Genomic DNA, 22,759 nt, shown 5'->3' with positions numbered 1-22,759 from the left:
TTGGTTTAAAAAGTTATGAGAATATGGCAAATACAAAAGTTGGCAAGATTGTTAGGATGCACAATTTAATATTATTTTAAAGTTACAGGGTGGCTCAAAAAAAAAAAGCGAGGAATACATTTTTTTATTGATTTTTAATTTTGCTTAAACATACTAGTTTTCGCATTTGATGATGATAGCACGATTATTTTTGATACTAGCGTTATTCGACAAAGACGTAAAAGATATGTGCAACGGAAATTTACTTAGATCCTACATTTCGATTTTCTTACATCGCACACCATGTCTGTTCAAAAACTAGGGGGACTTTTAAGTTTTTGCCAAAAAGTATTTATTTATCAAAATTAATGTTGTCCAGGTGACTATTTTTGTTTAAAATTAAGTAGTTTCGGAAAGAAATTTTTGCTCAAAGTAGATTCACCATATGCCGTTAACAGCATTTCAACTGTTTCTCAGCACTGTATTCCATTTTTCACACAAAATTTTATGCATTTTTTTTATAGCAGAAAATCGCCGAGCACATAGAACACGTCTAACGCTTATGTCTCACAAAAAAAATTAAACTTGCAAACTGGATGAAACTGTGAACTTATGTTAGGGACTTGTATACCAACATAACAAAAGAACTATCGAAGATTAAAAGTACGTAGCCCGTCCAAGTGCAACTTACTTTTTGAACACACCTCGTATGTTTTAGAGATCTTACAAAAACCTATAACTTAAGTATGTTATATATCAACTTTTAATACTTTGCGAACTTTTCCAATATAAGTGGTAAGAACATGGTAAAAGCTGTTAACACGTATGCAATACCTGAATCATCAGCTGGTCAGAAACTGAGCTAGAACAACTTGACAGAGAGATCCGAAGAATGGCAACAAAACACAGAAATCACCACCCTAGAAGCTCAATAGAAAGGTTCACTCTGCCTCGGGAAGTTGGTGGAAGAGGATTCGTGAAAATATCGGAGTAACATCAGAAGAAAATCACCAATCTTCGCATATACTTTCACAAAAAAGCAGAAGAGAACAGATTATATACGGCTATAGTAAGCATAGATAAAAATTTATCTCCACTTAACCTAAGAAACAGAAACCTTAGAGAAAGAGCACCGACTAATCATATAGAAAACTGGCTAGGCATGATCGATATCCTGTGTTGCTCAGGCAAAATCTTATCGACGAGAAAGCTTGGTTGGCCTGTATTTTGACTGTAAAAATTTATAATAAATTGCCTATCGAACTGAAGGAGATAACTAGTCAAACAAAATTCAAATGCACTCTTAAAGACAAATTGCTACGCCTTGTCTATACCTTTTAATACGTATTCGTTGTTTTTTATTGTTTCTATATTTGTTATTTATCCATCAGTATTACTTATTATTATTATTATTATTATTATTATTATTATTATTATTATTATTATTATTATTATTATTATTAATTTACTAATTATACTACGATAATTTTATACTTTTGCATTATGCTGACAATATCCAACACTTGTAAATCAAGTCTTACGGAAATAAAGCTATCTTTATCTTTATCCTTATCTTTAAAACAAAGTGGAAGCTACGCGTGTGTGCGTTGACAAATATAATTTTTATGTTTTCGTTTAAAATTGGAGTCAGACAATGTCTGGAGTGTGTCTAGGAGGGAGTGAGTGAAAAAGTCGGGCAATGTTAAAGGTAAAACTGCGCTCAAACATTGCCGTCCTATGAAATGGTGGAATGATCTTTCCCCTAAACCTGATATTTAAATTATTCACACGTGTTCTGAGTACAATGTGTCTGTATAAGTACGTAGGGCATTTGAAGTTTATAATTTTAAGGTCGGTTTGCGAAGAAACGGTATCCGGATGAATTATTAAAAGCAACCCAACTTAAGAATCGCTCTTATTGGGCATCGATAAATCGTCCCATTTCTATTTCCTCGTTCGACAAAATAAGGAAACAATCTATCGCTTTTTATATTATAAAATGTTTCTTTCCGTTCGGGAAAAGCATCTGGCCGATGCATCGCGATAAACCACCGATTTCGCGGTCGACTTTATGAACGTTTCGCATTTTTTCTCTTCTTCTTTTTCTCTCTCGGCAACTGAAGATAGACATGTACGAACGAGCACAATGCGTCGCGTTTGGAGAAAAAATGGCCGAGCCCGAACACAGTTTCCGCAAAGATTAAGACCAGATTCTCACGTATTTCTCTCGGGCGTACGCCTAATCTAAATCTGATTTACTTCGTCAATAATTGACGTGCGTTTCTTTATGTGTTTGCTACGGTTTATCCGACAATTGATATAATTTAATCTCGTAAATGGAAACCGCCGGTATCTTCGGCTCGGAGGTAGACTCGCCCCGTAATTACGACAGAGTAGTGAAAAATAAGATGCGAGAAAATTTACTGCGGATTGTTAGCGTGTAAAATAAAACCGATCGTGACGTATCCGTAATTATAACGCCATTATTGAAGATTTTCGGAAAATATTGCGATTCCTGTACAGGGTGTTTATTAATGAGGTGCCGAAACTGAATCCTTGAGTGTACAATGTATGTACCGTGCGTTCAATTTATCTTGATAACTGTAACTGGCTCTACCTTTTTTGTTTTTAGAGATACCAAGGTATACAAAAAAATAAAATGTAGGGTTAGTTTTTTTCCAAGTGACGTATGAAACAAAACACTATTAATTTTGTGACATATAAACCTACATCATGTTTTTTAAGATGGAAAACACTTTTATTTTAGTCCCGTCGTTTTTGACGAATCGGAAATTTTTATGTAATTTCAAAGAGTGCCTAAAGTAAAAAATTCTTTAGCTGTTCTAAATGCCGCACCATTTTCAAACATTTCTCATACACTCTAATTGTATGATGTCTTGCGCTTAGTAACGTTTCCCGATTGTCTCTTAACTGATTCGATTGCCTCTGAAATCCTTTGCCGAAGTTCCACGACACTATTACAAGGAGTTTTGAGCACGTGATATTTTATGTGTTCCCAAAAGAAAAAATCCATAGTTCCGCTGTTCTCTATCCAACCCCTGGGATATTCCATGTTAAGAAAATTTTATACTAGCACAATATTGTGAGGAGGGGCACCGTCTTGCTGCCAAATAATCAGCGCTGATATATTTACGGGTAAATCTTCTATATTTTTTTAATTTCGAAAATCGATGAAATCTAATTTTCGAAAGTATCTGCGCTCGTATAAAAATTTTATATCTCGATAACGGGATCGCCGTTGATGCAGAAACGATCACCGTCGAAAAAAAAAATTCTCTGTTCTCCGTTGTCCGTTCTCGTCTTATGGTTTTTCCTGAATAACTTTCGAACCGTTGGAGCTACAAAATTGAAATTTGCCTCCTTTTTAACTCTCCACGAGGCACATAAGTTTGTGAGAAATGGCCCTGATCCGACGCCGGTATCCATCTTTTTTTCGCGATTTTGGACCTTGCTATGAAACACGATAAGTCTCGGAAATTTGAAGTAGTCGACTTCATATTTGGCACATATGTGGAGCCTTGCCCCGTGACGTAACGTATTGAAAATGGGGGGGCTGGGGGGTCGGAAAGTATTCTAAAAAAATAAAAAATCGCACGTCTACAAAAAACATCAATTTTTCAAAAACTGTTTACGAAACTAAAAAAGTTCTTGTACCTGAAGAAGCAGAAGACGCGGCTCTATAAACTTTTATTCGCGACAATTTTTCAAGAATATACAGGGTGCGCCGCAAATTCAAAAAAACCGAAAAATGGGTCCCCCTATTATTGAAAATTGGCACTAATTTCAAATTTGTGTTTTAGATATCAGTTTTTTTTACATGACGATACGGCCCATATAGGCAGCTTAAACTTTTGTATTTACGGTTTTTAAGTATTTTACAGGGTGTTCGCGATATTCCGTGCAATATTAAAAAACATAGTTCAGACTTGGGGGAGAAGTAGAAGTCTGGACCCAGACTGGGAGCAATGGGAGCAATAAAATAATGCATATTAGAATACAAGTAGCTTTTTGAAAACCATTTACTCCATTGGAAAAATTCGGATACCAGGAAACTAAGGAGATCCATGGCTATATCCTCTATATCGGACATTGTTGGAATTATGTACACGGTGATATACGTTTTTGTGGGTGAATTATTGGCGATACATGAAAAACTTTTAAAGACGTGATAATTTGATGTGAACAGTATCGTAAAGTAAGGTATCGAGAGAGACTATAAGGTTTCGTCTATAATACAGGGGTCGCACGATTTTTGAAAAAATATAATTTTAAATTGCAATTAGCAGTACATATTTTAATATTTACCGAAGTGTGCCGTAAGTTTGAAGTTCGACGAGATGTGAAGGACACTTTATATAGGGTGTATTCACAATCAAATTACATCGATTTTGCGAAAGTTCCATAGTGGTTCGCAGGAGCACGATAGAAAAACAATGCGCCCCTCTAGGACAAGAATCCGCGAAGCGCCTTCTTTTTAAAATAAAAGGGTGATTCGCGCTATTTTCCACAAACAAGTTTTTTAAGTAGCTTTAGGAGCATTTTTGGGGGGCATTTTTTATTTAATTAATTATTTTTAATGTTTTTATGAAAATCACCCAATGATTTATACCTGCAAGTATCAGTACCTATTTAATAAACACCCATTATTTTATCAACCTACGGTAGGTGCATCTTTGAAAAGAAAATTTAAACAAACTTATAAAATGAATAACAAAATTAATTAATAAAAAATTATCAACCAATTATTGTCTTTCGAACGTCAGTTTATGTAACTGTAGGTGAACGACATTTGTAGCAATTTTATTTTTTATTACAAGCTCAAGTAGCAACCGTGTTTTTTTTTTACTAACAAACATTTTTAGTTCTTGTGTTAATCAGATAAATTTTAATCGATTGTTATCTTGTTCGGTTCGTTTTTGAGCGAATTAAAATAGAAGTGCATCGTTAAAATACGGCCGTAACGAATAAATCTAACAATAACAAGCAGGAGACGGAGTAGCAGGTGTTTATTCTTTTTCGAATTGGTGTGCTTTCGATGTAAGTGATTAACGTTTATTTTTGTTCGGTTATATGTTCATTTACAATTGTTTTAACGCATATTATCCCAAGCATAAAAGAAAATAAAAAAATGCTTTTTTGCTTTGAAATTATTCATTTTGTTGCACTTAAGAATACATTATATGTGTCAAAAAAAAAACACAAAAACTCGAAACATACAAAAAAATACTGGTGCGTAAATTGGGAAAAAACATTAAATAATGTTTTGGATGTAACATATAATTTATACATAAATATGCAAAAGAAAGTTCAAATTCGACAGAAAACAACTAAAAGTAGATTGTTTTCCAAATAGAACCTGATTTGATACAAAAAAAACGCATAATTTTTTATGGCGCGTGAGCGCACCCACTGGTAACCATCGGTTTCATTTTTGGTGATATTTTACAAAGCATGAAGTATGTAAATGCACATTACACTTATTACAAACGTAAATTGTGTGGCTGTGGCGGATTCTACATCTACTACCGCACCAGAAAATACTTTCAAAAAATAAAGCATAATCAATATAGTATTTCCAATGTATGTTTTCTGAGATGTAATCTACATGCTGTAGACTTAACAAAATGTGATACAAATTTATGCACCGCTTTTGTTAACTTTTTAAGTCATATATAAGATCTTTCCTTTACACATAAATTAGCGATTTGTACGGTTTTATGTCCTTTAGTAGTGATAATAATAAAATAGGTGGTGCATTGACGCCACCACAGGGACAAAATGAGTTAAGCCGTAGGAAGAGAAAAATATTTTTTTGAAAATTAGTATTCTGTTGTAATCATCTATGGTAATTAAAAATACAACATAATGCGTAAAATATACGTGATTCGATTTAACCGCTAGCTTCAAAAAATCAAGAAAATTTTAGAAACCATTTATTAATTAGCAAATTACTCTGTGGAATTTTTCAAAATTTTTATTTTAGTTATTGTCCCAACTTTTTTTACCGATATTATTCAAAATTATTTTTTCCAAAATTAGAATACAAATTCATACCCGGTTCTTAAGACCTTCTTGTCCCATAAAGCGTTCTTGGAATAAATTTCATTTAAAGGACGGTTTAAGCAACAAGGAAGCTTCAGGGAACGACTATAAATTTGACCCTCAAGTCTTTTATTAAAACTAAGTAAAAATTGGAATGAAAATACGGCAACAAGACATTGCTAAAAAGAAACATTATTTAAAGTAAACTTCTGACATTGTTTAGTTGATATTGTGAAATCCTGTCATATTCTAAGGCAATTGCGTTTTGTAAATGGTTAAGATTTTCGTACAACAATCACAAATAAAAATATTGTCACTGTCACGAATTTTCGTGTTGTCACTGTCAAAATGTATCTTACTGATGATTGATTTATTGTCTAAAAATTTTGGCAAAAGATTTAATTCAAAAACTGCTGGCTTGTTAACATTTATTCAAAGTCGACCCATTCAAAAAGTTATGGGGGGGTGGTGGGTAAAATTAACCACAATTTTAGGACATGATACGCGTTTCAACCTGTAGACACCTGATCTTTGAGATTTTGGACACTTCGTTTTATTGTTGTTAAAAAAATATCCTATTGTGTTGTTAATTCTGAAAGCTATTTTTAAACCACATTTTGACAAATGTTTTGAAACTTTTTCACTGGGTTCTCCTATGTATGTTTTTAATTGTTCGTGTTCTGTATTAGGTTTAGGATAATTAGAGTTTACTGTTTTCTGGAAATCCACACACACACACGCACACTGTAGGAATTTTTTTTAAAAACAATGCGGATCATGTCCTCAAATTTATATTGGCCAAACGAGTAGATCCTTCAAGAAACGCATTAACGACCATAAAAGAGCGTTTAAAAACAATAGGCAAGATTCTAATTATGCTACACACTTAATTAATTAAAAATTAAAGTTAATGTATTGGTTAACGATCAATAAGATTTAAATGCTTATCCATTATTAAACTTAAATTCTCACAACATTAAGGTTCTATTTTCATTTTTCGGTATATATAGTAGCAGGTAGTTTGTAAATATTACATTTGATAAAGACACGGTGTTGTCGAAACAATTGTCATGTGAAAAAATATAATTCCGTGAAAATCTGAACTTTTAGTTCTTATTTATTTTATTAAATGGATTTTCATCAAGAAAAAGCCAACTCAGTTCAATATTTTTTTCTCGTTTTTTCTTCTAATAATTATAAATTCTGGCTATGACCGCCTAAAAATTCCAAAAATAAGCGGCAATTTATTGAAAGTGTTATTTTCAGGATAATCCTATGGATTTGGCCTAAAGCCCGACCTTTCGAAAATCTTATAAATACCAATAACAAACTTTTTAGTCTATAGAAAAAGAGTTTTTTTTATTAAATACTTTTTAATTAATAATTACAATTATTATATATAACATTATAATTAGGAGAGAGTGTGTTTTTGTGCAAGCATCTTTTAATGATTGAAGCTCTTTAATTTTTAACAGTAAAAAATTGCCGTTCAAAATGCATGTAAAATACGTAGGCTTGATTCTATTGGTTGAATTTTATTTTTAAAGGTTGTTTTTTAAATTCTTTTAGCAATATCCTAGATGCGAGGGAAATGAAGATGTTTGTTTGAAGCGCTGAATAATTAATTAATATTAATTTCTGTGCAGTTAGTTTACATTTGGGGCTAATAATATACTAATAATTATAATAATAAAATGTGAGTAAATTTAGTTAAAGTTAATCAAAAATAAATCGACTTAGCCTGGGCGTCTAAAAATGTGCAAAGGGCTTTCTATGTCGCCCGGTATATCGTCTGAACAACCATTAAAATCGGCCTGCATCCGCGGGCGCTGTTATTACCATAATAGGCTGATAACAAAGTTCATTACTTACAGTTACCGAAGATAATATTTTTTCGAGTCCAATTTACGAATATATACATATATAGTTTTAACGGCAACGCGCGGCATAGAGACTATAAAGCCACTTTGCGCTGGAAATAAATTAAGTACGTTCACCGGCAAGATGATCGGCTCACGCAATATTTTCATCTCAAATATAGGTATACTTTTTAATTGGCGTATGGTCGTGGAAACTGATCAAGTAAAACACGCGGCAGTGGTTTCTCTGTACCGACATTTTGATATTTTATGGGGTGATTCCTTATTGAGAATAAAGGTTAGTTTACTATACAGTGTGTCCAAGATAAAAATGTCTGGATACGACGATGTACGACACAATGTGATTCTACATTGTTTAGATAACAAAAAAGGATTTTTATTAAACTTTCATTGTTTGCATATTCCTTATAATTTCTTTTTCTTGGAAGTGATTTAATGAATTGACATGTGACGTGGTCTACCTATTTAGCTATCGTTTCGCCTATTTTCTTTTACCGCCTACTAGACAAAAACAAAATTCCTGATACAACTGATACATCATCGTCTTCTAGTTATAACCAATTATCATTAACCATTATTTGTTTGTTGTTGTACATTTCTAAAAAATCATCAAGAATAAAAGTTTTTGGTCCGAATCTCGCGCGTCTTTTAGTTACAGAATTTTTTCCATCCTACTTACTTAATAAAAATTGAAAAGTATATATATTTAAAAATTCCTCGTATTTATGACCTCTTGATAAATACTCTCCCATTCGAGGGTCCTCAAATTTCATCCATCTTCTCTTCTAACTTGTACAACTATTAGAGAGGATTGAACACTTTCTTGCATCCTTAAAGTATATTTAATATTATATACAGTGAACAAATTCATTTATTGATAAAGTTTGTGCTTTGTTTAAGGCAAAATATCCCAAAAGACCCATTACAAAATCCACAGTGAGGAAAGGAAAGAGGAAATTTATAGGACATTTAAAAGAAATTATATTATTAGGTGTTAAAAATGCCTACCATAATAATCGATTTTGTGTTTTTTTTATTTTAAATGTCCCCAGAGGAAAAATCCATTGGTGTAATATCTGGAGATCTTGCAAGCCATTCTATTGATCCCCTTCAACGAATCCACGAACACCATGCTGCTAAAACCAAACGATCGAAAATAAATAACTTTTTTTGTAAAATTGTTACTTTGGGGATACACTTCATTGTGTTTTTTCATGATTTAATTAAAAACTGTTTGTAAAAATAGAGTTGATTTTGTTTTTTTTTTGTTGTGTTTTTATTAATATTAAGTAAAATTTACGGTTTTCGTTTCCCACTGTGCGCCCTTAAATTCAGTCGCACTGCCGGAATTTTTGTTTTTTCGATATATAGATTTAGTTGTAATTCGAATCGCGTTCCAAATAGGACTTTTGCGTTACAGTTGTCGACCTGGATGGAGGGGTGATTTTTGCGACCAATGCGAGCCCTACCCTGGATGCAAGCACGGTTACTGCAATGGTTCGTCGTGGCAGTGCATCTGCGACACGAACTGGGGAGGAATTTTATGCGATCAAGGTACGTCGTTGAAAAATAGGACATAAATTATGAAGGAAGGCTTTTTTTTTTAAGTATACGCGCTCCTCACTAAACTCGAGATCTCGGTAACGATCGGCCCTAGAGGACCACCGTTGGTGCAGAAATGATCGAACTAAATATTTTTTTGTCTTTTGTTTTTTGCCGAATAACTTTGTAACCGTTTGAGCTACGAACTTGAGATTTACCTCCTACCATAAGCCTGTAAGAAATGACCTCGATCCGACGCCGACATCCATCTTTTTTTTGCGATTTTCGACTGAAAAAATCTTGAACCAGAAGACGCAAGAGATAAACTTTTATTATTGACAATTTTTCAGAAATATACAGGCAGACATCAACGTTTAGCAGAGAAGAAAAGGTCCGTGAGCACATTTAAATAGTAGAAATTGGGTGCTATCAAATTTCAAGAAGTTAAGAAAAAATGAATTTTTTTTTGGTTAGTTTTGGTTGGTTTCCAGAAAAATATGTTTTCCTCCATAACCGTTCACCCTATCGGCAAAATTTTTGAACTGTGAGACGCGGGAGATCCGGGGCTATAATTTTCAATTTATGCATTTTGTCGATCATGTACAGGGTGTCTTAGTTATGGACAAAAATCTAAAAGACCTTGAAAATTGTTGTTTTTCTCTCGTAAATTATTAATCGTCAATCAAAATTCTCTAACAAATCTGGTTAATCGTTTCAAACAGTGTGATAGCCCGCATGAAGAGTTACAATTTCTGTATTTACGGTTTTCGTCTATCACACACGCTGCTCGAGATATTTGAAAAAATCCATATATTCCTATTGCCCAGTCTAGACGCGATGACGTCATTTACTATTTAGGCTTAGTTTCAGAAAAGTATTATGGGAGATCCAGGACGAGAACCTCTGCTTCTGTCAGTTTTTATATACAGGGCAATGGGCAAAAAAACTGCCGTAAATATTGAAAAAGGTAAAATAAATCGCGAAATGTTGAAAATAGATGTAGGATGTGCTTAATGCTCTTTAAGAAAATCGATGTTTTTAAAATTTGTTCCAAATATATTCGTTTGTTTTGAAGACTCTCTAGCCTAGCATCTAACTGAAATTCCGATGCAAGTGTGCAACCGTTAAGCTTTAAGCGTGTATTATTATTATATACAGTTGTTGAGGAATTTTGAAAAGAATTCAAAACAAACTTTCAAAATTGAGTGGTTCATTTTTTGTAATGTATATTTCATTAGCCCTTTTTTGAACCACCATGTATACTCCAAAAAAAAATTAAATTGTGTATCCTAACAAATCTTTACAACTTTTGTGTTTAGCATTTTCTCATAATTTTCTAAACCAAACTCTCTTGTCGACTCACCCTGTGCAGAGTCACTTGTTCCCCGTTTAGAAATTCATTCCAGTTTTAATTCTTGTGGGAGTCGTGCGAATCATTTTAAATGGCCGCCCCATTCAGTCCAGTTTCAACGCACATGTTCGAGTGTCCGACCTCAGAAAAAAAAACGGTCAAAGGGTTCGTTAATCGTTATAGTATTATCCTAGACCGCTTTTTATCATTCTGTGCACATTGTAGACGCAATTGTCTGGGGATGACGGTCGCCTGATCAAGTGCGCCATTATGAAAACTCACTTGGCGTGGCGGCGCCCATCTACATGTGTAATCCGTAAAAAAGTGGGCCGGGCCTACTAAACCCGCGCCAGGTCTGAGTAAAAACCTAAAATATCTAACCTGATTGTTTTAATTTAAAACAGCGACAACGAAATAAAATTTTACCAATCTTTTGACCATTTTATGACATTCAATTATGTTTCGTACTCCGATTTTGTAGGTGATTTTATCTTGCAATTAATTTTCTTACGATTACGATTCTAATTTCGGCAGAGGATGTTAAAATTTCGACTTGAAAATATGGGACTGAGAATAATTAAAGTAATGATCTCAAGATGCATGCATTATTTACATTTTTCGCTTAAAAGAAAAATTAAATTTATGGGTATACGAGTATGGGTCTCCATTAATAATAAATTTGGTGAAGATTCAGATTTTTCTAAATATCATCTGGAATCCCTCAGGGTTCTGTTTTGGGACCTCTGTTATTCTCTATTTATATTTCCCAATTCTGAAAAGTGTTTTTCGTGTCTGCATCCCTTTTATGCCGACGATAACTTTCATTTTTGATCGATGAAGCCAATCAGGCAATTTCTGCTTTAAACTACAACCTTTAAAAGGTCACAATATTTCCTAAGAATCATTGCCTCAAGCTCAATACTGACAAAACTACGTCAATAGGTTTTGGTAGCATTACATACAAAATAAAATTTTTGAAGGTAAAGGTCAGAAGAAGGTAAGCCTTTTAAAGATCAAATAAAAAATTAATCTTTCCACTTAGACATACTTTCTTAAATCGTTACTTTGCGATTCATTAGTCCTATCTCAAATGACACATTGTGATATGTCTCTGTTACCAGCGCAAAATAAGTACGCAATACTGAAGACACGAAGTTCTTTTAAACTTTGGATATATGGCATTTACAAATTTCAACATGTTAGTTATACTTTAGATCAAAACAAACGGTTAAATAGGCAAACTATCTCTACAATTGCGCTAAAGACCCTAAAGAAAATTAGCTTTAGGACTGACGTACATAATCATCATAAATATTAACCGAAACTAACCAAATGTATTCAAAATAAAGGGTAATTATGCTTTCAACAGGTAGCTATACACATTTTTGTTACCAAAACAATAATTATCTAATTTAAAATATTGGTGTTTTAGTTAATATGTAAGACGTGTGCATGGGCTCGTATCTCTTTTATTTTTATTTTTATTTTTTTGTGAATGCTTCAAATTGCACATTTAAGATTGTCACATGTTATGATTAGTCCATTTTCCTGTATTTGTTTATAACAGTAATTAGGTTTAGTGTAATGACCTTTAGCATTCCTGCAATCTGAACTGAACCACACCTGTTTCATAATAACCTTTAATATTATTATTATTATTATAGTTATCTGTCTCAGATTTCTTTGCTTTGTGATGTGGCATTGGCAGAGAGGAACGTCATCCTATCCTACTTCACCTAATCTCAAAAATTTTCGAACAATGTGACATATCTGTTGAATTATAAGTTTTTCTGATACATCAAAGACGTTATTATGCATGTCTAGTTTTTCCAGGTTTTTCTTGAAATTTTTTGTAACAAAAAACATATGGTTACTTCGTTAAGACACCAGTTTTGTTTTAGCTGGTTAGCCAGGTCATCATATTTTCGAACTTTCTCAGCTTCCGTAGATCTCAAATTATGGGTCAGCAGTATAGCAATATCAATGAGGTATCAAATGAGTTTTTATTATTATTATTATGTCTTCCACATATATAAAAAATTACGATAAATTCCATTTCTTAGGGCAAAAATTATGGAAATTCTCAAAGGGACATGGTCTGAAGGTGCCACTCCCTAAAAAAAAACTAAAAATTCTAAGTTTAAACAGAAATGCATTGCGTTTGCATTCGAAGAAATTGGAAGCATTTTTTTTAACTAAAAATCAAGATGGAATTTTCAAAAGAAACTTATTTTCAGCTACAAAAATAAGGCCGAAAGCGTTTAATCGGCACCGATCGGCGGTATTCCGGCCTAGGCCGGAGCATCGTGGGCCTCCCGAAAACAACACGCGCGTCCCTACCCTGGTTTTTATTTTGCCAACGTTTTTGACGAATGGCCCGGGGCCCATTCAGGCCCTCGACACGACGTTTTTTATATAGTTTTTTTTTTCGTAACAGTTGTAAACGCTGGGGCGTTGTTCTGTCGTAAGTGTCGCGAACGCCAACAGCTGTGGTCAAATTATGAAATACACACCGATAATAGAAACATTATCTCCGCCACAGATATGTGCGTTTAATGAGCCGTCTTAATTATTACGTCGCGTCCCTTTTGTTGCTCTCTCTTTTTCTCGCTAATGTACGAGGCGTGTTCAAAAAGTAAGGTGAATTTTAATTTCTATTAAAAAGTATTTATTTATTCAGATACAAGCAAATATTGGCGATAATAAAATACCTAAATAAACATGGTATTAAAGACAAGCACTTAACTCGTCAAAAATCTACCAAATCCTTCGTTTTGATCTATTATTATTAATATTAATTATAAAAATATTTAGGATATTTGTACAAGAAGTATAGAGTATAAAGATTTATTACGATTAATAATATTGTGATTAACTAATTTGACAAAAATATCTATTTTGATTCAAGATTTTGAAATTGTCAGTTCGAATGAAAAAATTTTCTTTGTAGATTGACCTTTGTTGATCTTAAATAACATTTAAAGTCAGATTTTTCAATCAATAAAAAAGAAGAAAGTATTTTTGAAGAAGATAATATTGATAATTCTTTTCTTTTAGGGTATGGGAAAGACTACTCAATTATCTCGCATCTCTCCCCAATTCGCAAGGTTTCGTTGTTTTTTTTCTGATTAAGCTGTAACGTCGGCGTCTTAAAAAAATCACATAACAACAAAATTCCAATTTCAAAACAGTAAAATATAAGCAAACATTGTTTGGAGATAATAAAACACCTAAATAAAAATGTTATTAAAGACAAGCACTTAACTCGTCGAGATAATTAGGAAAAATTGCGAAAAAGATGGAATCTGTTTTGACAAGAGTGGATCCGTTTTAACTAAGTAAATGTCTTTAATTTGTGTTATAATCGAGTAGATATATTTAAAAAGGATATTGTACAGGCTAAGTCCACGGTAGAATAAAGTTCATTGTCTCAAAAGTTATGAGAAGATGGTAAATACAAAAGTTGGCAAAATTGTTGGGATGCACAATTTCAAATTATTTTAAAGTATACGGGGTGGCTCAAAAAAGAGTGACGAATAAGACATAAATGTTTTATTTTTTATTTTATTTTTTCTTAATAAATACTAGTTTTTGCATTTGATAATGGTAGCACGATATTTGACATTCATATCTGATACTAGCGTTATTCGAAGATAACGTAAAAGATATATGGAACGAAACAGGCTTTTAAGTTTTATCGAAAAGTATTTATTTATATATCAAAATTAATGTTGTTCCCTGCAAAGCAATCTCTCCCCCTCCCCCACTTGCGCCAACGTTTTTTCTATTATAGCCTTAAGTTCTTCTAGCGATTTTTTCTTTATCTCCTCAATCGTTCTAAACTTCCTTCTTTTCATGGGTTTCTTGAGTTTTGGGAACAAGAAAAAGTGGCAGGGGCCATATCCGGTGAATGTGGAAAAAGTAAAAAAAGTCACAAGCAACGATCAGTGAACAGAATTCCGGACGTATTCTTCGTATTGCTTCACATAACTTCAAGGTAATACTCTTTATTGACCGTACGACCTTGTGATAATCAAAGATAACAGTAAGCAAAACCTTGACATTTGATCGAACTTTACGTGCTTCTCTCGATCTTGGCTATTCTGAGTTCTTCCATGATTCGTCACCTTTTTGAGCATATCAGGATCATCATCCTCATTGAAAATTTAAGTAGTTTCGAAAACTTCGGAAAAAATTGCATGGCATGAACCAATAGAGATGCCGACGCCTTCAATCGCTTTTCTAATGGTGATTCGACGGATTTTTCAAAACCATTTGTTTCACTTCTTCAACGGTTTCATCAGAGCGAGGTTCGTCATGGTTGTCCTCTCGGCCATCTTGGAAAAGCTTGCATCACTTATAAACTTTGTTTTTGCCCAAAGTAGACTCACCATATGCCGTTGTCATCATTTGAAGTGTTTTGCAGCACTGAATTACATTTATTCCACATCATTTTATGCAACTTGTTTGTTCCATTGACGTTATGAGAGTGGCGTGAAAAAAAATGAGAATTCAAAATTTTGTTTTACTAAATACTTGTCCACAATATTTCACAATTTGTAAAAGGGCTTTCATCTGTTCATCTGGTGTCACCAAGCGCTCGTATAAGAAGAACCGTCCACATCAGAATAAGCTTGGCGTGTGGATTTTCCCGGGTTCATATTTATCTGCAAAATACCAACTTTTGTTTCACGTTAGTTTATTTTTTTTTTATTATTTTTTTTTTATTTCAATTTCGAAAGAAAAAGTAACAATATAAATCTAATATAAATAGCAACATGACAAAACAACAACTTAGACGAGCTTTTTAAATAACCATATAAAATATTTAAAAACACAAAAACAGTAAACAAACAGTATCACACTAGTTACAATTACAACCGACCACTTGTTTTAACTTTGTCTTAAATAGTCGAAGACCGCCAGCAGAGGGATCAAGAGAGCAACTGTTAAATAACCTCAAGGTTCGAATTAAAGGAGAAAAATTGGGGAGCTCTGACGTCTTTGATAGATGTTAAAATCAATGGACTGGAAGAGAGCCGGACAGTTATATACACCGTCAAGATATCGAAGTAGGTTCTTCTAATTTCCAGACCATCTATCCCAAAAGGCTCACATACCGGAACATAATTAATGTGAAAGTTTTTGCAGATATTTATACCCGCTCTATATGCTAGGGACCTCAGAAATGCCCTCCGAACAGTCTCCAATCTATCAATGTGACATCTGTAATGTGGAGACAAAGTAATACTAAAACACTTTCCAACAGACCATTCAGACCATATTCTTTGCACCACGGACTGACATTATTAAGGTCGCTCTGAAGAAACTGATGTAATCTCACCTCACCTCACCGGTGCGCAAGTTTGCCCTAATTTGAATCACCCTGTATCTATACCGTGACCGAAATCCTAATGGAGAGAGTCGAATTTGAGACCCCCGGTATATTTGAAACAAAAAAAAAATGCAGTCGATTGACACATTCAGATTCAATTTTTCAAAAAAATGTCAAAATTTGACAGATAAAATTTTTATTTTATACTTTTGATTGCAGAATCGAAAGGTTCAGGAAAAATGCTCTCGGAAGTTGATCTATTTGAATGCCAAAATGGTTGTAGAGTTTGTCGTTGAATATTTGCATAATGAAAAACAACTTGCAAAAAAAAACTCGTCTAAACCAATTTCGATTTCTTCCGCGTCGCACGGATGATTAGTAACGTTTCGCTAGTTCGTAGACATTTAATGGATCGCGAGCTTTAATTAATAATCGTAATTAAGTATTTATAACGGTGTTCTTTCCAATAAATTACGTCTATCGTTCTCGGAGCATATCTAATTGCGACCGAATACTACTGTGGAAAAAGGCGGCGAAAAAAACTGGCCGCGTTTGGGCCGGTAATCTTTATAGTATCCGTTAAATTAAGAAAAAAAAAATGCGAAAATTAAATTGCCCTGTCGTTAATAAATTTGAATAATTAATCAGGTCGATTTAATTGCGGCAATTAACGAACGTTATCGCGTTAAATCGCGATTTTTTTATGTCAGTTACTCCCTGCCACATTCTTGCACCTTTTATGGGCTGCAGTTATTAATATGTTAAAATTTGTTTTTATTTTCGAACCATTTCAAAACGAAATTGAGTCCGTTTATTACGCAGAATTCGAAAATGAAAGAATATACAGGGTGAGCGATGATAAAATCAATAAACCATGTTTCTAGACCTCCCGTGCATGGTTTTCTTTTTGGAACACCCTGTGTGAACGATTTAAAGAAAAAAAATGCCGGAGTCCTTGCTTAAAATTCCAAGAAATTATTTTTTATTTCGGTAATACTTATTAAGCATGTATAGTCGGTACGATTTGAGATGGCTTAGTCGGTCATAAAACCAAGAGAAAAGGTGTGTATTTTACCTGCTTCCATTCGCATAGTAAGCGTGGCAAAACCCACCGATTTACCTGCCAGTGTTCTACCTCGACAGAGATAGCACATTATTGCATTACGAAGCAAACTCGATAGGCCGTCCTTTATTATTATTGATAATTATAGTTCGAATTTTTATGCACAGAAAATGCTTAAAAGATGCGCATAAATATGTCTGGTTTTTACAAAAAATATGTCAAATATATGATTTTTTCTACCATCTATGTACTTTTATGCCCTTTATTTTTTACATATATTGTTTACTGAAAATCAAGGAAAGAATAGTCAAACTACGAACATTATATTTACAGTTTATAGACAAAAAAATAATGATACTTAATTAGGAGTATTGATTATCATTAGCTAATAATAAATTATTGATTTATATCTATATAAGGAAGCAGAACTAGATCACCTCAAAGAAACCTTCCAACCAAATGGATACAGGATATCTGATATCGATAAGGCTATGAGGCCCAGAACTGCCTCACGACAAGAAACGAGTGAACAACTATCGGTTGCCAGTGCTTATCTACCTTTTATTCCTCGAGTGACAGACAGGATCGAAAAAATATTGAAAAGACATAATATTAACACAATATTTAAACCAACAACGAAAATACAACAAACGCTAAGATGAGCCAAGGACTAACCAAGAGAGATCCACTGTCAGCCGCCGGAGTCTACCGCATACCATGCACGTGTATAAAGGTGTACGTTGGAACGACAAAAAGATCTGTCGCAACCAGGATAAAGGAACATCAGAGAAACTACAGACTGGGACAAACGGACAAATTGGCAGTAGCGGAACACGCGCTCAGTGAACAACGTTCTTTTTGGGGAAGCCAGGCTTCTTGCGCCTACTTCGGGCTATCATGCCCGCCTCGTACGAGAAGCAATAGAAATCCATAAACATACAAATAATTTCAATAGAAAAGAAGAGACCCTGCAACTCTAACAAATTTGGAAACCCATCTTAAGGAACACAAGGTCAGCCCCGGTAGTCACAACCACTCATTCGTTAAAATGCCCCCCCCCCCGACTTCCCAGGCATAAATACAACTTACGGGCGGGAGCGCGAAACGTCAGGAAGAAATTCCACTCATTTCGGCCATTAAGCCCGAACAAAAACACTTACAGTTCAAACGCTGGCCGCGAAAACCTTAATCGTATATTAAAGCATCATGATAAAAATTATTTTGCAATCAGACCTATTATTATTATTGTACCAATTGACAATTAAATGCTGTTCTAAATTTTCTATGGTTAATTTTTGTCTTGTATCGCTTAAGATGCTTTTGTACTCGGAGAACGCCCTTTCTACGTCGACCGAAGTAATTGGCGCGAATTTAAATGACGCAAGATGTTCTGGTTCCAAATAATGTAAATCGTCATGAACCGTCGCATCTAATGACAAAATTTTTGAAATTTTAAGTAACTTTTGATATCCTTCATTTTTTGTTGTTACACTATTAAATTTATCAAGAATAAATTTTAACTTTTTTTTAATAATAATTTTTTTAAATAATTTTTTAATAAAGTTTTTATCGCAATGTTTAAAATATATTCAATTACATATTTCACATTAAATAATTAGAACTTACCACTTTTCCACAAATCTAGCAGAATATTTCTTCTTTTTCCAAAAATAGCTCTTGATGATTTTTAATCCATACAGACACCAAATGATAATTCACTTTCGCCATTCAATGATAGTTCACTCTCGGACGCTTGGACAGCAAATACAATGTTTAAAATGCTTGGAACAATTCAAAAGTACATACGAAGAGGGCGAGATGTATTTCATTCAATCACAAGCACCATCAGTGATAATTTTCAGAAGAGGTTAAAATCACGTCAAACAAGAAAAGGGACTAGGGTTTAATCCTTGAATAAAAAATAGAAAATATCCACTTTTTGTACAATTAAAAATCTGCTGCTAATTCAAAAAGCTAAATACGCTGTAACTACGAGAAATATTCCACGTCTAAATGTAGCTGTGAAACCAAGAGGCCTATGTGTAATTCAAGGTGTAATGGCAGCTTGTCACACATTTACTTCATTTATTAAAATTTTAGTTTAAGAAATAAAATCCATTTTATTTTTGTACTAGCATTAGATATGTTGGTTGTGTATTTTTTTAAGTACAACTTCTTTATGTTCATTTGAAAACTTCTTCCATTTTTTTTTTCAAAGAAACTTCTACAAGCTACTGTAATGCTATTTACGAATCTTCCGGATTTCTCCTGCGTTAGTTGTTGTTGTTTCGCCAATCATCCTGTTGACTTCTCCAGAGCTGAACTCAAACTGAACAATTTCAGTTAAATTTGGCTTCTTCAAAGCTTAACTAACATTTTACCAATCATTCTGCTGGTTTCTACAGATCTTACGTAAAACTGAGCAGTTTCAGTTAAGGTTGGCTTCTTCAGAGATTAACTGACATTTCGCCAATCAATCTGTTGACTTCTACAGAGCTTAACTGATATTTCGCCAATCATTCTGTTGGCTTGTACAGAGCTTAACTGTAACTGAACAGTTTCAGTTAAGCTTGGCTTCTTCAGAGCTTAACTGAAACTGCAACAGGATGATTGGCGAAATATCAGTTAAGCTCTGAAGAAGCCAAGCTTAACTGAAACTTAACTGTAGAAGCCAACAGGATGATTGGCAAAATGTCAGTTAAGCTCTGAGGAAACCAAGCTTAACTAAAATTGTTCAGTTTCAGTTAGGTTCTAAAGAAGCCAACAGGATGATTGGCAAAGTGTCAGTTAATCTCTGAAGAAGCCAAGATCAACTGAAATTCTTCAGTTTCGGATAAGCTCTGAAGAAGCGAACAGGATGATTGGCAAAATGTCAATTAAACTCTGAAAAAGCCAAGCTTAACTGAAACTGAACTGTAGAAGCCAACAGGATGATTGACAAAATGTCAGTTAAGCTCTGAGGAAACCAAGCTTAACTGAAATTGTTCAGTTTCAATTAGGTTCTAAAGAAGCCAACAGGATGATTGGCAAAGTGTCAGTTAAGCTCTGAAGAAGCCAAGCTCAACTGAAATTCTTCAGTTTCGGATAAGTCGTGAAGAAGCGAACAGGATGATTGGCAAAATGTCAGTTAAGCTCTGAAGATGCCTAGCTTAACTGGAACTATTCAGCCAATCATCCTGTTGTCTTGTACAAGCTTAACTGAATTTGAACAATTTCAGTTAAGTTCTGTTGAACATACAACATTAATGTTGACATTCACCGGTGAGAGTTCAAAATAATGATGTTTGATGAATATATCGGACATACGTCAAGTTGGTGATAAATTCACGGTAACATACACCGAAGAAAACTGGTTCGAGAATGCTACCTTGGGGCACACCACTGGTCATCACTACGTATTTTAACATTTCTCGTTGTTTCTTCCGTTTTTTTCTCTCTCAAAAATCATCTGCAAACTTGAAGGACCGTCCTACAATGCGTTGCCAAGAATGCATATTGAAAAAAAGGTCATTCCCGTTTAAACTCGTCGATTTAATACCCCAAGTGGATACCCGAAACACCTGTACCGAAATCCCACGGTGTTTAAGACCGGGTATACGAGAGTTCCTTCCTTTTTTTCGTCGGTCTTTGTTCCTGCGGAACCCCCACAGTATAACCGACCGATTTAAATTGGTTTACGATCGTTCACGTGCACGTCGCTTGAATATGCATATACACGTTCATTATGGCGGAAAGGAAACATGTCCGCAATAAATCAGTAAAGGGCTGGTCGCGTATACCGGTCGGTAAAAAAGAAACGATTTGTTAATATAGTGCTACGCTTATTCGACAGACCTGTGACTCTTGCGGCTTTACTTTCAAAATTTCTGAATCCCTATTCATGAAAATGACTTTGATTCGCTTCTTTAACGTATCTTCCCAAAAAGAAATCTAGTGGTATTATGTCACGTCACCCAGGGGGCCATCCGATGAATCCACCTCTACCGATTCAAAAAAAATTATCGATGGTAATGGGGAGGAGCTCATTCGTTTGATCTGAATGTTATCAACTTCTTTTAAGTGGTTCGCTAAAAAGATATGGTTCGATAACTTTAATAGGTTTGATTCCAAACCGAATAAAGATAAATAAAGACAAATTTAAAGACACAAAATTCATGTGCACTCAGAATGGAATATGCTTTAAAACTGTTATACTATAGTTATGTGAACTGGAAACTAGAGTAAGGTTAAAGTGGGTGGCAAGTACATCACCCAAATTGAAGACGTACAGAGGAAGTTTCTGAAATTTCTTCACTTTCGTGTAAATGGTTCCTACCCACCTAGGGGACTGTCACAGAGTGATTTATTACCTTTCATTTCAAATTTTATATAAACTTTGCAATTCGTTAGTGGTTTGGCCTGAGTTGATGAGGCAGCTGAACTTTCATGTTCCTTCAAGGACAGTATTTCGCCTCCAACTCCAAGAACCAATTTTTTGCATAAATGTCCTCTCTATCAGTTCATGAAATTATTAAATACCTTCTGTAATGATATTGGCGTGTTCTGTTTTAGTCGCTGACAGTTCACCACATTAATTAAAAGTAAATTTGAAATACTATAATGAATTGTATGTTTCACTATTACTTCGCTGGAGTGACTATAGTTTAATCCTTATTATAGTTACAGTTTATAGTTCTTAGGATGAAATTGTCTGTTACGAAATTGGATATTATCATTAAATACTGTCCAAATGATATTCTCATTGCTTTTGATTGTTCGGTATTTCTAAAAAACCGTGGGGAGTGTTATTTTAATTTGTACTTAGTTTTGCACTTGCCATACCCAATATGGATTACACAAGTCTACAGTGAGTTTGATGTTTGAAAGCTTTTTTGGGGGCCCTTTTTCCAAAAATCGCCATAATTTTGCGCTATCACGTCACGTCTAAATAACGATATTTTTTAAATGTAAATGACATGAATATGTATGTTCCACGTTAGGCATGATTTTTGAATGAATTGATTTTTATGAAATTAAATGCGAGTAGTAAAACAAATGCCAACTATAACTTCTTTTGTGAAAAATGCACAAATGTGTAAAAATTGGCGACCATGATAAAAAAAAAGGTGAGAAGAAATGTTCAAGCTTTGGTATTCCTATGTAATGGCGAGAGCCTAGGAATCATCGTGTAATGTTCAAGGATTCAATATTTTAATTTGAGATTTGCACCTTCCAAAGGATGCATCCGAATTGTTAGCGTCCAGACTTGGTGACATCTTGCACCTGGCGTCACATTAAGCTTTTCCCGGGTTCAGTATTTTACTCAGGAAGGAGCGATAGTGTATTGCAACAATATTCTTGGCGACTGTTTATTGGCTCAAAGTGTAGTTTAAAAGGCGTTTTATTCGACGACGGTACGAACTAGCCTTGGTTCCCGTTGCATATTCGGTACATTTAAAAAAACTTATGAAAATTTGGGACTGGGAACATCGGTGGTGACCTTAAAGTACTGTACATGCTCCTTAGACAACAGGGCGGTTATATAAAATTTCCTTTATTTATGAGTG

The 22,759-nt window shown here is 34.1% G+C and overlaps 1 protein-coding gene across 1 annotated transcript in view; it reads left to right on the top strand.

Annotated features, from left to right (window-relative positions):
* The window catches only part of LOC132704539 (protein jagged-1-like), a 382,568-nt gene that overhangs the window by 290,820 nt on the left and 68,989 nt on the right, over positions 1–22,759 (top strand). Inside the window, exon 6 of the mRNA XM_060674629.1 lies at positions 9,343–9,476. Within this exon, the coding sequence (XP_060530612.1) occupies positions 9,343–9,476 (134 nt within the window). The remainder of the gene's footprint in view (positions 1–9,342; positions 9,477–22,759) is intronic.

This window comes from Cylas formicarius, unplaced genomic scaffold (genome assembly GCF_029955315.1).
Source record: "Cylas formicarius isolate icCylForm1 unplaced genomic scaffold, icCylForm1.1 PGA_scaffold_10__41_contigs__length_53128322, whole genome shotgun sequence".
In the NCBI taxonomy this organism is placed as follows: Eukaryota; Metazoa; Arthropoda; class Insecta; order Coleoptera; family Brentidae; genus Cylas; species Cylas formicarius.
The sequence above is the reverse complement of the archived record's forward strand: the minus strand, read 5'-3'. Positions and strand labels throughout refer to the sequence as shown.